This window comes from Myxocyprinus asiaticus, chromosome 1, assembly GCF_019703515.2.
Source record: "Myxocyprinus asiaticus isolate MX2 ecotype Aquarium Trade chromosome 1, UBuf_Myxa_2, whole genome shotgun sequence".
In the NCBI taxonomy this organism is placed as follows: Eukaryota; Metazoa; Chordata; class Actinopteri; order Cypriniformes; family Catostomidae; genus Myxocyprinus; species Myxocyprinus asiaticus.
In genome coordinates, this window is record NC_059344.1 from 15961805 (window position 1) to 15977418 (window position 15614).

Below are 15614 nucleotides of genomic sequence, written 5' to 3' on the forward strand. Positions count from 1 at the left end.
TGTAGGTCCATTCAATGCAAGTGAATGGTGACCAGAAATTTGAAACTCCAAAAATCACATAAAGGCAGCATGAAAGTAATCCTTAAGACTCCAGTGGTTTAATCCATGTCTTCTGAAGCAATATGATAGGTGTGGGTAAGAAACAGGTCAATATTTAAGTCCTTTTTTTTTACTTTAAATTTCCACCTTTCACCAGCCATGACCAGTAGGTGGTGATATGCACAAAGAACTGTATTGCCAAAAAACTAAAGAAGAAAGTGAAAGTTTAAATATTTATTGATCTGTTTCTCTCCCACACCTATAATATCACTTCAGAAGACATGGATTTAATCACCGAGTCTTATGAATTACTTTTTTGCTGCCTTTATGTAAATTTTGGAGCTTCAAAGTTTTGGTCACCATCCACATCATTTGTGAGATTGTGAGGAACAACAAAGCTGAAATATTCTTCTAAAAATCATCATTTGTGTTCTGGTGAAGAAAGAAAGTCATACACATCTGAGATGGCATGAGGTTCACTAAATGATGAGAGAATTTTCATTTTTTGGTGAACTATTGTTTTAACTCTTAGGATATGTTTTAGAAGCCATGTCTAAATACCAGGGACCACACTATGTCCATAAATGTCATTTCTAATTCAAAATAAAATGTAACTTTATTAATCATCTCCATTCTGTTTATCCAAGATTGTTATGGTCATGCAGGTCCGTTATACTCCTCATGTGGTCACAAGATAAGAATGTTGCTATCTCGACAAAATGATCATGTGGCCTCAAAATATTATCATGTTCCCACAAGTTAATACGACATGGCGCAAACAAGTGTACTGAATCTGTCCCTCCATAGGCACTGTACATAACAATGCATTTTTTTTAAATGCTGCAGTTTTTCACCCTAATTGAGCTTCTCATTTTTTTGTTGCCAGATAAATACAGCTGATTTAAAAAAAAAAAAAAAAAGCTGAAATATTGCCCTGCCCTTAATAAACAGCCTTAACGAAGTTAGCTAATCTTTAGTAGCTAGTAGTGTAGCTAACTCCTTAATCAAATATGTTGCTCGACTGTAGTTTAACTACTTTTAATTAAGAGTAGCTTGATTTACCGTTTCAAAGTAGCACTGGTAAAGAGCGACAAAGAATTAAATCATCAAAAACACATTTCACCAGCAGACTGATTTTTTATCGAGAAGACACATTGATGACAGACTATTGTCTTGGAATAAAAATAAACTAGGCATGGATTACTTATTTTCATTTAGCATTGGTGTGTACTTAAAAAAAAATTAAATGACATTAATCTATCTCTCTGTCTATATTATGACAGAAGTCATAAGGCATCTACAAAATGAATGATGCAAGATGCTCAAGAGCTTGTCAATGAGGAAGCAAAGCCATCTAATAATTCATTTAGAGAAAGATCAATAGTCCAGACACTTAAATGAGCTCTCTCTCCTTTCATCTATCTCTTTGAGAGGCTTACAAAATCCTGTTCACTGTTCTTTCCCACTTTCTTTTACTCAAGGGTTAAACCCTCTTCCACTTTCCTTTCCTGGCACTGGAAGCATTCAATTCATGGCTCTGCTAAACTGCAGCTTGATTTGAATGGCATCTTTGTTGGCAGTCAAATGAAGTGTTTTGCATCTGCAGCTGAAATCTAAAGATAAGTCTGGAAAACCAGCTGCAGGTATGCTTGTCGTGGCGTTCATTCATCTAAAAGAAACGATGTTGACTTAAGTAATTCTTATTTAAGGGTCATTTTTCCCTTGAACTCCCACTGAACTCCTGTATTCAGCGAAACCCTGGCTGAGTGGAGGAGCTGTTATTAGATTAATGGATTTTGTAAATCTGAGACAGTCTTGTACAGTTCAGACGAGTGTACTGTAGGTACAATTTAAATTGAATGAAAAGAAACTCAATGTTGCCATTCCATTGATACTGCTGTCAAAGCCCATGGGAAAGAAAAATCACAAATGAGATCTTCTTAAAGGTGCACTCAGTAATTTCTTTCCCCATTAAAAATGTTTTACTCCTAAAGAAATTAATTGTAATTTTGAAACATATGTATATAATCATGATCGCTCACATGAGATGAGGACTCTAGTCATATCAGTAACCTTATAAAATCTGTTTTATTCTACATGGGGCAGGGGCGCCCTCATGGGGGGCTGCCATTTTAGAGTCACATGACCAGCTGAATATGACTCACTTAAACTCTTGTTATTGGACACTTTCACTCATGGATTAAATTAATCATGACTGACTGTAAATAGTGAATTTGGCATCTGTGGCAATACAATGGGATCTGTATCTGAAAACTATTGATTTTGAATGATGCTGCATCCACACCACATGCGGAAAAGCATGCGAAGCGCTTCTCAAGCGCTCAGATGCGTGCACCATCAGCAGAGGCTCTTGCCAAACTCCTGCGGAAATATAAACGATCTAATAAAAACTTTGATAGTGAATGCAAAGCGCTCCTGTTTCACTTTAATTTAACAATTGTGTAATGGCCTCGTGTAAAGTTCCTGGACATAGCAGGTTTATACATGCAGTGGCGCAGAGTAAACGGCACACAGAGGAGGAGATGCACGCTTACTCTATTTCTGTGGAGTGATAAAATAATGAAACTAAATCTCAAAAATTTTGCTTCATGAGAAATAAGGGCTATAATCAAAGACCATTCAAATAACATGTGAAAGTGAAGAAATTAGGACAGAAATATTTTACTATTGCATAATATAATATAGTATAATATAATATGTAAAAAAAAAAAAAGTATATAAAATATGAGTTCCAAAAATACAAAAAACAATGTAAAACTGATCAAAACTAAAGTTGACCAAAAAGAGACATACTTTAAGTATTTAGAAATATTTTGATATTTAAAACAAATTTTCATGTCATAAGTTTTAAAAGCCTTAAAAGGAAATCATATATCCATATTTTATTATTTGATTTAAATATTTGAAGTTAAATATGTAAAAATGACTTCTTAGTGTATAAAGCACACATGCACCTTAAGAAATATGAAAATTTTTTCATCATAGCCCTAAAACAATTAAACGTCATAATCGCAATTATTTTGTGGCAGGGAGGAGGGCACGGCCGGGTGTGCAGCATCGCGACCCGGCCCCGCCCTCCTCCCTGCCACATATTTGTTTGACAATTAATCGTCAGCCACATTTCCTAATCGTGACAGCCCTAATCCTTAGGAATACTGTGGATGCTCCCTTACCCAAGTACAATCAGCTCCCCATACTTGATGGGCTCATCCTCAGGGCAGAGGGCATCATGGGACTGGGATCCTGAGCCCAGAGGAGGTGACGGCTGGCTCTTGTTGCATGATGGACGCAGCTCCAGGGATGGAGGAGGACAAAGAGCTTCAGAGCTCCCTTCCAAAACCATATCCACAAGAACGACTCACGGCTATGAGAGAGAGAGTGAGGGAAAGATTATGAACGAAAGATATTGTTTATCACGACTTGACATCACATTTGCACATTTTCTCACCAACTTTATCTTATAAGCACCACATGGAGAGGAAATGGAAACTCAATATGAATTCTATCTGCATCCCATCTCCCTCACCAACCACAGTGACTTCACCTGTAGCAAAACAATAACAGGCTTATCATGCATATGAAGACAGCCACACACGATCTCAGGCTGTTCTCTCAGGATTAAATGTAATATAAACATCTCAGCCTGAGATAGTGTGTGGCTGTCTCTGCAGTGTTTTGAAGTCGACAAGCAGCCAACCATCTACTGACTGTCTGTCGGGAACAGGAGATTTAACCAATCCCAGGAGAGTAACAACCTTTCCACAAACACACAGTCAAGTGCTCGATTGCGAAGGAGTTCATTGTTGTTTTTCATACGCACTTAATGGCTACGCAGTTACAGCAGTGACATTTCAAAGGTTCCATGCTGACTGTCAGATAAATTGGTGTTGTCATTACTCTTGAGTACTTGGTGTGCACTATCTGGAAGAAAATTTCTATATAGTAATCATAATAATACTATATTATCTATCTACAGTTGAAGTCAGAAGTTTACATACACTTAGGTTGAAGTCATTAAACCTCATTTCTTAACCACTCCACAGATTTCATATTAGCAAACTATAGTTTTGGCAAGTCATTTAGGATGAGAAATTTTTCCAACAATTGTTTACAGACAGATTGTTTCACTTTTAATTGATTATATTACAATTCCTGTGCGTCAAGAGTTTACATACACTAAGTTAACTGTGCCTTTAAGCAGCTTGGAAAATCCCAGAAAATTATGTCAACCTTTAACAATTAGCCAATTAGCTTCTGATAGGCTAATTGGCTAATTGGATTCAATTGTAGGTGTACCTGTGGATGTATTTTAAGGCCTACCTTCAAACTCAGAGCCTATTTGCTTGACATCATGGTAAAATCAAAAGAAATCAGCCAAGACCTCTGAAAAAAAATTTTGGACCTCCACAAGTCTGGTTCATCTTTGGGAGAAATTTCCAAACGCCTGAAGGTATCACGTTCATCAGTAAAAACAATATTACGCTAGTATAACCACCATGGGTCCACACAGCCATCATACCGCTCAGGAAGGAGACGCATTCTGTCACCTAGAGATGAACGTAGTTTGGTGTGAAAAGTGCAAATCAATCCCAGAACAATGGCAAAGGACCTTGTGAAGATGCTGGAGGAAACAGGTAGACAAGTATCTATATCCACAGTAAAGCGAGTTCTATATCGACATAACCTGAAAGACTGCTCAGTAAGGAAGAAGCCACTGCTCCAAAACCGCCATAAAAAAGCCAGAATACAGTTTACAAGTGCACATGGGGACAAAGATCATACTTTTTGGAGAAATGTCCTCTGGTCTGATGAAACAAAAATGTAACTGTTTGGCCATAATGACCATCGTTATGTTTGGAGGAAAAAGGGTGAAGCCGAAGAACACCATCCCAACCGTGAAGCATGGGGGTGGCAGCATCATATTTTGGGGGTGTTTTGCTGCAGGAGAGACTGGTGCACTTCAAAAAAAATAGATGGCATCATGAGGAAGCAACATCTCAAGGCATCAGCCAAGAAGTTAAAGCTCGGTCGCAAATGGGTCTTCCAAATGGACAATGGCCCCAAGCATACCTCCAAAGTTGTGGCAAAATGGCTTAAGGACAACAAAGTCAAGGTATTGGAGTGGCCATCACAAAGCCCTGACCTCAGTCCGATAGAAAATTTGTGGGCAGAACTGAAAAAGCGTGTGCAAGCAAGGATGCCTACAAACCTGATTCAGTTACACCAGTTCTGTCTGGAGTAATGGGTCAAAATTCCAGCAACTTATTGTGAGAAGCTTGTGGAAGACTACCCAAAACATTTGACCCAAGTTAAACAATTTAAAGGCAATGCTACCAAATACTAACAAAGTGTATGTAAACTTCTGACCCACTGGGAATGTGATGAAAGAAATAAAAGCTGAAATATATCATTCTCTCTATTATTATTCTGACATTTCACATTCTTAATATAAAGTAGTGATCCTAAGTGACCTAAGACGGGGAATGTTTTCTAAATGTCAGGAATTGTGAAAAACTGAGTTTAAATGTATTTGGTTAAGGTGTATGTAAACTTCTGACCTCAACTGTATCTATCTATCTGTCTCTGTCTGTCTGTCTGTGACATGAATTATACCTCAAATCATTCATCTTACTGAGGAGAGGTGTGCTATTAATTTTCTCAGTGATCAGATCAGATTAAAATCACATAAACTTGCATTGAAGGTGGTACCTGTGCCATACCGAGAGACCAGAATATCATAGAGGCCTGGGGGTGGGCTCTTTTCACTTGGGCCAGTAAGTAACCATCAAGCAACAATCTAGCACTCCAAAAAATAACTCTTTGGCTGAACTTGGTTCAGTCATGGACAGTGGTTCGAAATGAATTTTCTTAAAATAAAATTATCATGCAATTTAAATTTAAATACTTCAAGTACAGGGAACTTAATTGAATCAAGTAACAAAATATTTCAAAATAACTCAAATGAAACTATTTTAGTGATATGCTAGCTAGTGACAGGAAATGTTAGCATGCTAAATACATGCCGGTGGGATGCACTACTGAGCACTACTTGGTCACTATGCTATAGTTAGCACAGGCAGGGCAGACTGGCCATAGGGAGAACCAGGACTTTTCCCGGTGTGCAGGCCGTGAAACAGGGCCAAACGGGTGGCGATAAGCTGAAATGGGCCGCCGTGTTATGCGAATGGGCTGTGACTGGCTGAAGAGGGCCGCAAAAGGCGCCTGCGATATGCCGAAGGGGGCCATGATATGCATAAAAGGACAGAGACCAAAACAAATTTTGGGCCATCTGGCTTGAATTTTTACACTTCGAAGAAGGAGGGATATCGGAGAATTCGCGTTTGTGTTGCGAATATGGCTGAGACAGATAGTCGATGTTATCGACAACGTCAACAATAAAAAATTGACGTTGTCGAATAGTCGTTTGATCTCATTTAACATAACATGAGATCATATGAAACTCTAATGATGATGCGTGAGAGCAGCACTGCACTGGAAGAAAACACAGCTCACAGTCCAGACGCAGACTAAACTTTCACAGCTTCAGGTGATGTAGATCGCAAAGTATGAGGGAATTATACAAAAATACCAAATAAGTAAATACAGAAGCACTCTGGTTGTGACATAAGTGGAGCTGGAGTTGCTGCTCCGCTGAAGCAAAACTTGCGTCGAGCGTCTTTAAAGGAAACGGCGTTACATCTTTAATGCAGTAATATTTAATGCTTTATAGCTTTATTAAAGTTCAAATAATAAGGAAGCAGATCATGTAAATAACTACAAACTCCGAAACTGGCATTTCTCTGTGCGTTCAGCGCCTCTTCTATGAGTTGCGCGAATTTCCCGATCTAAGGGGGAGAGATTGAAACTGCACCCGGCTGATGCACATTCTGTCAAGGGGACGCTCGTCCCTTGAGCGCACGAGCTTGCTGCAGCTCATGACTTATCGTATCATAATACACTATATGCGTCACTGTGCATTTCTTAATGTGAAGACAATTGGCAATATAAGAGAGAGTTTGTTTTTTTGTGAGTTAAAGTTGGAGGGTAGTCTTCGCCCCTACACTGCAAAAAAATATGTTCTTGTTTTGGCTTGTTTTCCAGTATAAATATCTAAAACTAAAATTATGTATAATTACTTTAGCAGTTATACTGCAGAAGAAACAATTTTTATCTGAGAATGTTGAATATAATATTAGAAATACAAATATTTTAAAATATCTAAAAATCCTTTAAAAAAAAAGATGCATTCACCTGAGAAGCAGCATATAAGATATTTAGACTTAGAATAGATCTTGAATATAAGTATATTTTGTCTTTACTGCACTTGCAAGAGTATAACCAAGTGAAAAACTACACTTATTTACAAAATACACTTATATTTGTCTCTTAAAGCAAGTCTAAATATCTTATATGTTGCTTCTCAAGTAAATGTATTTTGAGACTATTTTAAATGGAAAACAAGACAAAAACACTTGATAACAACAAGATTTTTTTTTTACTGAATTAAACTTAATAAAAAGTATTTTTCCTTTAATTCAGTGAATGTTATGTAGATGATTTTGTCCGCTTTATTGTTAGCAAGCATGTTTAATACAACTTTTTAAGTCTTAAAAAGAATAATCGGTTAAGAGCTAATGATTAAGGGGGCCTGGGTAGCTAAGTGGTAAAATACACTGGCTACCACCCCTGGATTTCGCTAGCTCGAATCCCAGGGCATGCTGAGTGACTCCAGCCAGGTCTCCTAAGCAACCAAATTGGCCCGGTTGCTAGGGAGGGTAGAGTCATATGGAGTAACCTCCACGTGGTCGCTGTAATGTGGTTCGTTCTCGGTGGTGCGCATGGTGAGTTGAGTGTGGTTACCGCGGTGGGTGGCGTGAAGCCTCCACACGTGATATGTCTCCGTGGCAACGCGCTCAACAAGCCACGTGATAAGATGCACGGGTTGACTGTCTCAGACGTGGAGGCAAATGGGATTCATCCTCCGCCACCCGGACTGAGGCAAATCACTACGTGACCATGAGGACTTAAAAAAGCACACTGGGAATTGGACATTCCAAACTGGGAGAAAAAAAAAAAAAAAAGCTAATGATTAATTGTTGCAATAATCACCCTAGTAGTCGAAAAAAAAAAAAAAACTAATAATTGTTAGATTAGTCGATTATCAAAATAATCATTAATTGTGGCCCTAGTTGCAAAGACAAGTGTCTGGAGTTTATTTAGATTTTTTTGTGCAGCCAGAGATTTCTTGGGATGTACAGTTCGAGTAAGTGTTTTTTATTCTCTATGTTTGGTGTACTGTGAAAAAAAATTGATATAATGTTTATTAATTGCTTGTTTCTCATTCATCTCTATTAGCACAACGGCTCCTGCCTCATCATAAGCAAAGACAGTGAAGTGCTGTGTGTGTTCGTTGGCTGGTTTAGTAATGTTGACAGATCATTTGGTTCTCAAAACTTTTGAATAGCTGGCCGGTACCGAGATCGCTTCAAGTTTTCCCAGTAAACAACACTGACATGAGCAGCACGGTGGAAAGGGGTATGTGTGCATGCAGGCGTGTGTGGCTGTAAACTAAAGCCTACTGGCTATTTTAAAAAACGGGACAAGTCATTCGACATGTCCTGCCCCCAATTCCTGTTTCAGTAGGAAATACGTCAAAACAGCTAATCGAAGAGAGCCCTTCAAGGCACTTCAGTCCAACTTTAAGTTCCCTTGGTTACATGAATTTGAGTAATATGAACATGGGAGGATTGAGTAAAACTGACGATAGTGAAAGTAGATTTTTTTGAGTGTATAGCAATGCCTTGGCAACCACTCACAACAGCCTAGCACTGTGGCGGGCAATCACTATTCACATTATCTGTCTCATTTGAACTGTAACTTGTCTCATATCTACTATCTCATTATAAGCATCTTGCACATTCTGCAAGGGTAATGTCAACTTAAAGGAATAGTTCACCCTAAAATGAACATTTTCTCATCATTTACTCACCCTTATGCTGTCCCAGATGTGTATGACTGTCTTCTGCTAAACACAATTGAAGATTTTTAGAAGAATATTTCAGCTCTGTAGGTCCATACAATGCAAGCTAATGGGCGCCAAAATGTTGAAGCTCCAAAATACACATAAGAGCAGCAAAAGAGAACTCCCAAATATCTACAGAAACAATCTGCTAGGTGTGGGTGAGAAACAGATCAATATTTAAAGAGCACCTATTATGATTTTTCAAATAATACCTTTCATGTAGTGTTATATAGCCGTTTGTGAATGTAAAAAAGTCTGCAAAATTTCAAAAATCAAAGTGCACGAAATATGGAGTTACTGACACCCAAAAGAAAGAACAGATTCTGAACACCTGAAACGAGTCGTTAGTAATTCCAGACTTACTTCCTGTACTAACCTACGTAATTTGGTAACAAAAAACCTGCCTCTGGTCTGTTTACATGTACAGCCAGTGCAGGCTGTTAGCCTGTTAGTTGTTAGCCTCTGCTAACCAGCTAACTCACGTTATTGTCAAACTACATATAAACTTACCACTGAGAAACGTCCTGTTCTCGGTGGTTCGGGTTGATCTTCCGATGTATCACTATTGGATTCAGGCTCAAATTGGTAAGGTAAAACAGTCATTTTTTCAGACAGAGCTGAAACTTGGATATGGTAGTGGGTGTTTCCTTTCCGACACATGCTGTAAGCGGTAGACCAAACACAACAGGCTGGGACATCTGACCAATCAGAGCAGAGTAGGCTCTCCGAAAAGAGGAGTTTAGAATGAATCCTTTAGAACGGATCATTGAACGAGTCTTTTGAGACACAGGGAAAAAAAGGTAATGCTGCAATTTAAATTATGAGCAAATTAAAGTGTTTTTTTACCTTGACTTTTGTTTAATTTTAAAACAAAATTAGCCATGTTTAAAAACCATAATAGGTGCACTTTAAGTCTTTTTTTTTTTTTTTTTACTATAAATTCTCCTCCCCGCTCAGTACATCTCTACTTTCCCTTTCACAGTCACCTTCTGTATTTGGCGATTTACATTCTTCATGCATACCGCCCCCTACTGGGCAGTGAGGAGAATTTCTAGCAAAAAAATTACTCAAATATTGATCGGTTTCTCACCCACACCTCATGTCTGAACACATGGATTTAACCAATGGAGTCATATGGATTACTTTTATGCTGTCTTTATGTGATTTTGGAGCTTCAGAATTGTGGCACCCATTTACATGTATTGTGAGGGCCAACAGAGTTGAAATATTTTTCTAAAAATCTTCATTTGTGTTCTGCAGAAGAAAGAAAGTCATACACATCTGGGATGGCATGAGGGTGAGTAAATGATGAGAGAATTTTCCTTTTTTGGATGACCTATCCCTTTAATCACAGAATTGTTCAAGCTTATATAGTATCTAACTAAATAATTAAATACAACATACAAAAATATGTAAAACCTTTAGCATGGAAAAAAAAAAAACAACAACAAAAAACATATACGAATATACACAACACTAAGAGCACTCGGTTTGTCCATTTCCTTCATCCAAACACCAATGTGCAGCAAATTCATCTGAACCTAGTACAAACCCTTGTCCTTGCAGGAAGCTTGCTGGTTTTGAAATAACCAACAGCACAGATGAGCCAATCACTGCGCTATTATGGCACTGCATGACTTTGGGTGTGCAGTGGTGAGCGGGGGACTGGAAGCTTGGGCAGAGTGAGGAGAGGGAGGGATATTCAGAGAGATGAAGAGATGGAGGGAGCGAGGAGGACAAAAATAGAAATAGCATGTTGGTGCAGGTGATAAAGGAGAGGAGCAGGGAGGGACAGTGGGATGGAGAAAAGCAGGAGAAAGGGATGTAGACGTACAACAAACATATAGTGCATATACAACAGCAGATAAGAGAAAACAGTAGATTGTTAGGGATGCACAAGAGATGTTTCATGCAGGAAATGAAGTGTGTGTGTGTGTTCGTGCTGAGGTTTGGCAGGGTGATGGATTGCTTGGTCTGTGCCACGCACTTTCTAATCAGACCACAGCCACAACCTGGGGGAGAAAGGAGGGAATGAGAGAGATCTGGAAAGGGAGATCAAGAAGAATGGAAGGATTTAGAGGGGTGATGAAGAAGAGAAGGACCATTATGGAAGGAGATCTTTCTAGATACAACAACAATACGACTACTACCATAGTGAATAGTGGCTGTAATAAAAAGACAAGCACTGTCTCTGCACTCTAACTGTTCTCAACACATTATTGGCCGGCTTATCAATAATTCACTGTCTTCCTTTGCCTTTATTAAAAGACTCAAGTCCCACCGTGCAGGTACCTCTAATATCTTTCTCCTTTTTTATTCCCTTCATCTTGCCTTCTCAGATCACCATGTCCTCCCTCTGGTCTGTTTTTATGTTCACCCTTCTTACTGTATCATCTCCTGTCACCTCTCTCTCTTTCCCACAATCCTCTCTGCTGCCTCTGCAGCGAGGTGAGCGAGCGTGGCGCGTATGCGTGTGTGAGTGTGAGCGGGTTAGACAGAGAAAGAGAGAGAGAGAGAGTCTGCCTCATCCATCTCTATCAAGACACAGATGAAGTGGTTTCTAAATATACCCACACAAGGAAATGATCTCGCGAATAACTTATGAGGCTTACTCAAGTCTAGGCTTGCCAAACTTAATTCTTCATAATCTATATCTGCTTTTCAGCAGATCATTAGCTGTTTCACTGTTTTGCCTGTGCTTCATTTGTGTGTGCAATGGATGTCTTGAATACTGGCACAGTTGCATAATTGTTGGCAATGCTTTTCTGTCTGCGACTGATTTGGGTATTTGTGTTTTGCTTAGCTGTTTTTCGAAAGTTATTGTAAACTGAGTTTGCATCTGTCAGAATGACTACAGTACCACTTTGCTTTAAATGTATGTAATGTTATCATTTTTCAACAAGTCTAAAATAAGACTGTCTGTGGGAGTTAGCACAAAATTATGCCATTTATGACTGCACTAAAAAAAAAAAAAAAGACCTCTTTGGCTGAAATTGATTCAACCACAGACAGTAGTTCCACATGTCCGAAATGAGTTCTCTTCAATTAAATTACCATGTTATTTCAACTTAAATACTTTAAGTAGAGGAAACCTAACTGATTCAAGTAAACTCAACAACATTTGACATGTCAAAATAACTTTTGTAGTGATATGCTAGCTAGTGACAGGAATTGTTAGCATGCTAAATATATGCTTGTGGGAAGCACTACTGAGTGCAACTTGGACACTATGCTAAAAAGTATGAGTGTATGTATATGCTGAGTGCACTATGCTATGCTAAAGTAATTGCTCAATGGATAAAGCAATATGTAGAATACCTTAAAATGCATTGGTCCTCAACCCAGGATCCACACGTCACCATGATTGTCACCCCAAAACTATAACATAAAAGAAATTCTTCTAAATCTCACACTAACAAACTATTATAAATTAAAAAGTCCCCCCTTTTATATTTATCTTGCACAAAGACACATAATATAACAAGGGCTGGGAAATTTACTCAATGCAGTGTCTGTTTTTTGTTTTTGTTTTTTTTACTTCCTGAAACTTCACGTGAAAGGTGTCCCGAATTGTTTCTGGCAGGCTACTCAGCCTTACAGCCTTACTTAAATCTATCCATTAAAAAAAAAAAAAAAAAAAAATACTGAACATTTTAATGTGTACATATTTAACTAATTAAATAAATGATGACTAACCAATTTCTTGCAAGTTCTTTGAGACAAAGTATCAAGTAAATATATATTTATGATGATTTTTTAATGTTTGTTGTAATGTATCATGTACCATAATTTAAATGTGATTAATCGTGATTAATCACAGAAAACTGCTATTAATTTGTTACAATTTTTTCACTGATTCACAGTCCTAAAAATAACACTTAATTTTAACATTTACACTCCCTGTCGAGTCTCATGCAAAGCATGCTGGGACCTAGAAATCCTTTACCCAGTTTCAGTAAATCAAACAAAGAACATTCATGTTGCCCCAACTCAAATTGATTAAGTAAAGCTGACAAGACACTTTTTTGGTTGAATCAGTTCAGTCAATTTAAGTTCCCTTGGTTACATTAGCCTAATTTTTTGAGTAATAAGAACATGGGAGGATTGAGTAAAACTGACGATAGTGAAAGTTTTTTTCTTAAAATGTGTTTTGTCATTATCATTTATCACTGTCATTTTTAATCTTACGTGGCTTTTTTTTTTTTTTTTTTACAACTCTTGACAGATCATAATAATAGTATGTGATGCTGCAATTTGTGCAAGTTGGCTCCTATAGAGAACAATATATGAACCAACGGACAACGTTATTATGATTTTTCCTAAGGCCTAACCCAAACCTAACCATAAAGTCTAACCTCTTGCCCAAACACAACCTAACCATGACTTAATAAAAACAATTTTGTAAGCACAAACCAACTTTAGCTAAAAAAGTAAACCTACTGTTTCTGATTTCACTGAGAGATTAGTCGGGTTACATCTCAATAAACTGGTTGTATTCAAGTCAAAAATATTATTTAACATTACTGAATCAACCTGAAAATATTAGGTTACACCAACAAAATTAATTATAAGGGTTAGATCATGTATTAATAGCTACTTAAGGTAACAATTCCAAATTACACTTTTTGCAATGAATGTTTTCTACTCTAGAGTGCTAAAAAGCTGCAGTCTGCAGCAGTGTAACAGTGGTGCATATTGCATAATTAATGTGAAAACATCATCTGTAACAAGTGTTGTTCATTGTACTATAATGACATTATCTTTGCTAAAGTAAACCTGAAGCCTATGCAGTATGTTGAAAGGACATCATGGCTGTTATCTGTTGCATTGTGCTGTGAAGCTGTAGTCTGAAGCAGGTGTGTGCGGCTCATGATGGAGTGAGTGTCCTACAGTGCTGTCTGACCCCGCTGCTCCAATCTGGGCGAGCAGAGGAAAGAGCTGCAGCCACCGAAGTGAGGGAACGAAAGAAAGAGCGAGTACACATTGACATACTCTCCCCTTCATAAGTATTGTGGCTCTGAAACATGATAGTGACCTTCAGAGGCAGGGACCTCCACAGATGCTCTATCATTTACACTGTTTCAACAACACATCAGCATTTACAGATGCAAGTCAGCACACTTGTACAGTATATGGACCACCTATGTGACATTGCAGTGGCATTTTGCAATAGAGGTTCATTTATAATTATAATTAATTAATAATTATGAAGGTTCTTCAAAATATTTCAGTATGCCTTTCAACTACAGAATGGCACAGCACAGTAACACTGCAATGGGGAAATACTACGCAGCATATAAACACAACCACAATTAACCACCAGGCAAGCTGTAAGGAAATAAATATGATCACTACAGATAAGTGAACATGCATGTTTACAAATGTGTAAACTTCAAACACGCCTGGTTATAATACCACTATCATACATAATTAATAAACAAGCATTATAATTATACCAAACCACATGCACACTCATGTATACTGACAAAAAATAAAATCTTAAGTACAACCATTCAAAAGGAGGTTTGGTTTACATCTGTTTAATGCTGCAATAAAATCCTAACCTAAACTTTGACATAACACGTCATTGCCCTTTCCCAAGGCATGTCGTTCTGAAGTGACCTAGAAATAATGTTACATTCTATAAAAAAGTTAAAATCCACATTCGTGCTAACAGCCTGTCGCTTAGCATCAATATTTTGGTCACTGCAGACTTGAATATTTTAATGGATATTAAGAATACCAGCATTCTGTTCTATCATATAAAAAAACATCTCTTTCAAACTAATGAGAAATTTCTTCACTCTGATGATACAGGTGGCTACTTTCCATCCATAGATCATCACATACGCAGTTAGAGAATGAAGGAGACATAAAAATTAGAGCCCCTTTTCTCAGTATATACAGTAGGCTACCATTCAACTAATGTTAAATATACAGTATATTGTGTTTGACAACAATAAAATGGGGTAGTGTGTTATCAGACTGATTATTCATTACAAAAACATGGATTAAAGTGTGTTTCTGAAAAGAACTTAATGAAATATAATGTTGATGAGACAAGATAACCCTTTAAGATTGTTTATTACAATCATTATGATTATTTGAAAACCTTACTGTAAAAAAATACAATAAATATTGAGCAAACTTAAATCAAGGCAGCATGATGCAGTAAGATTTTTGAGTTCTCTCAACAACTGTCTTAATTGTCCTCAGCAACATTGCTGCTTTTAGTCAATGTGAATTTGTTTGTTCATTAAATACAAAAATTCTTGTTAAGAGAACAACTAATTTCTTAGTGAAGATTTTTATAAGCAGATTTCAGCTCAGTTTGTCCATACAATGCAAGTAAATGGGTGCCATCAGGCTGCTGGCTGTTTGACGGTCCAAAAGGCATATTTAGGCAACATAAAAGTAATCCACACGACTCCAGTCGATCAATGTCTTCTGAAGCAAACTGATAGGTTGGTGCAAGAAACAAATCGATAATTAAAATGTTTTTAACTTTAAATAGTTGCTTCCACCCAGCACT

General features: G+C 37.6%; 1 protein-coding gene across 2 annotated transcripts in view; it reads right to left on the reverse strand.

Annotated features, from left to right (window-relative positions):
* The window catches only part of LOC127452361 (E3 ubiquitin-protein ligase pellino homolog 1-like), a 30277-nt gene that overhangs the window by 12498 nt on the left and 2165 nt on the right, over positions 1-15614 (reverse strand). The window contains exons 2-3 of one of the 2 annotated variants that reach the window (XM_051717890.1): positions 12401-12460; positions 3234-3424 (exon numbers count right to left, since the gene is read on the reverse strand). In XM_051717890.1, coding sequence (XP_051573850.1) covers positions 3234-3403 — 170 coding nt within the window. In that variant the 5' untranslated portion in view covers positions 3404-3424; positions 12401-12460. The remainder of the gene's footprint in view (positions 1-3233; positions 3425-12400; positions 12461-15614) is intronic. The other variant, XM_051717813.1, reaches the window with a different exon arrangement.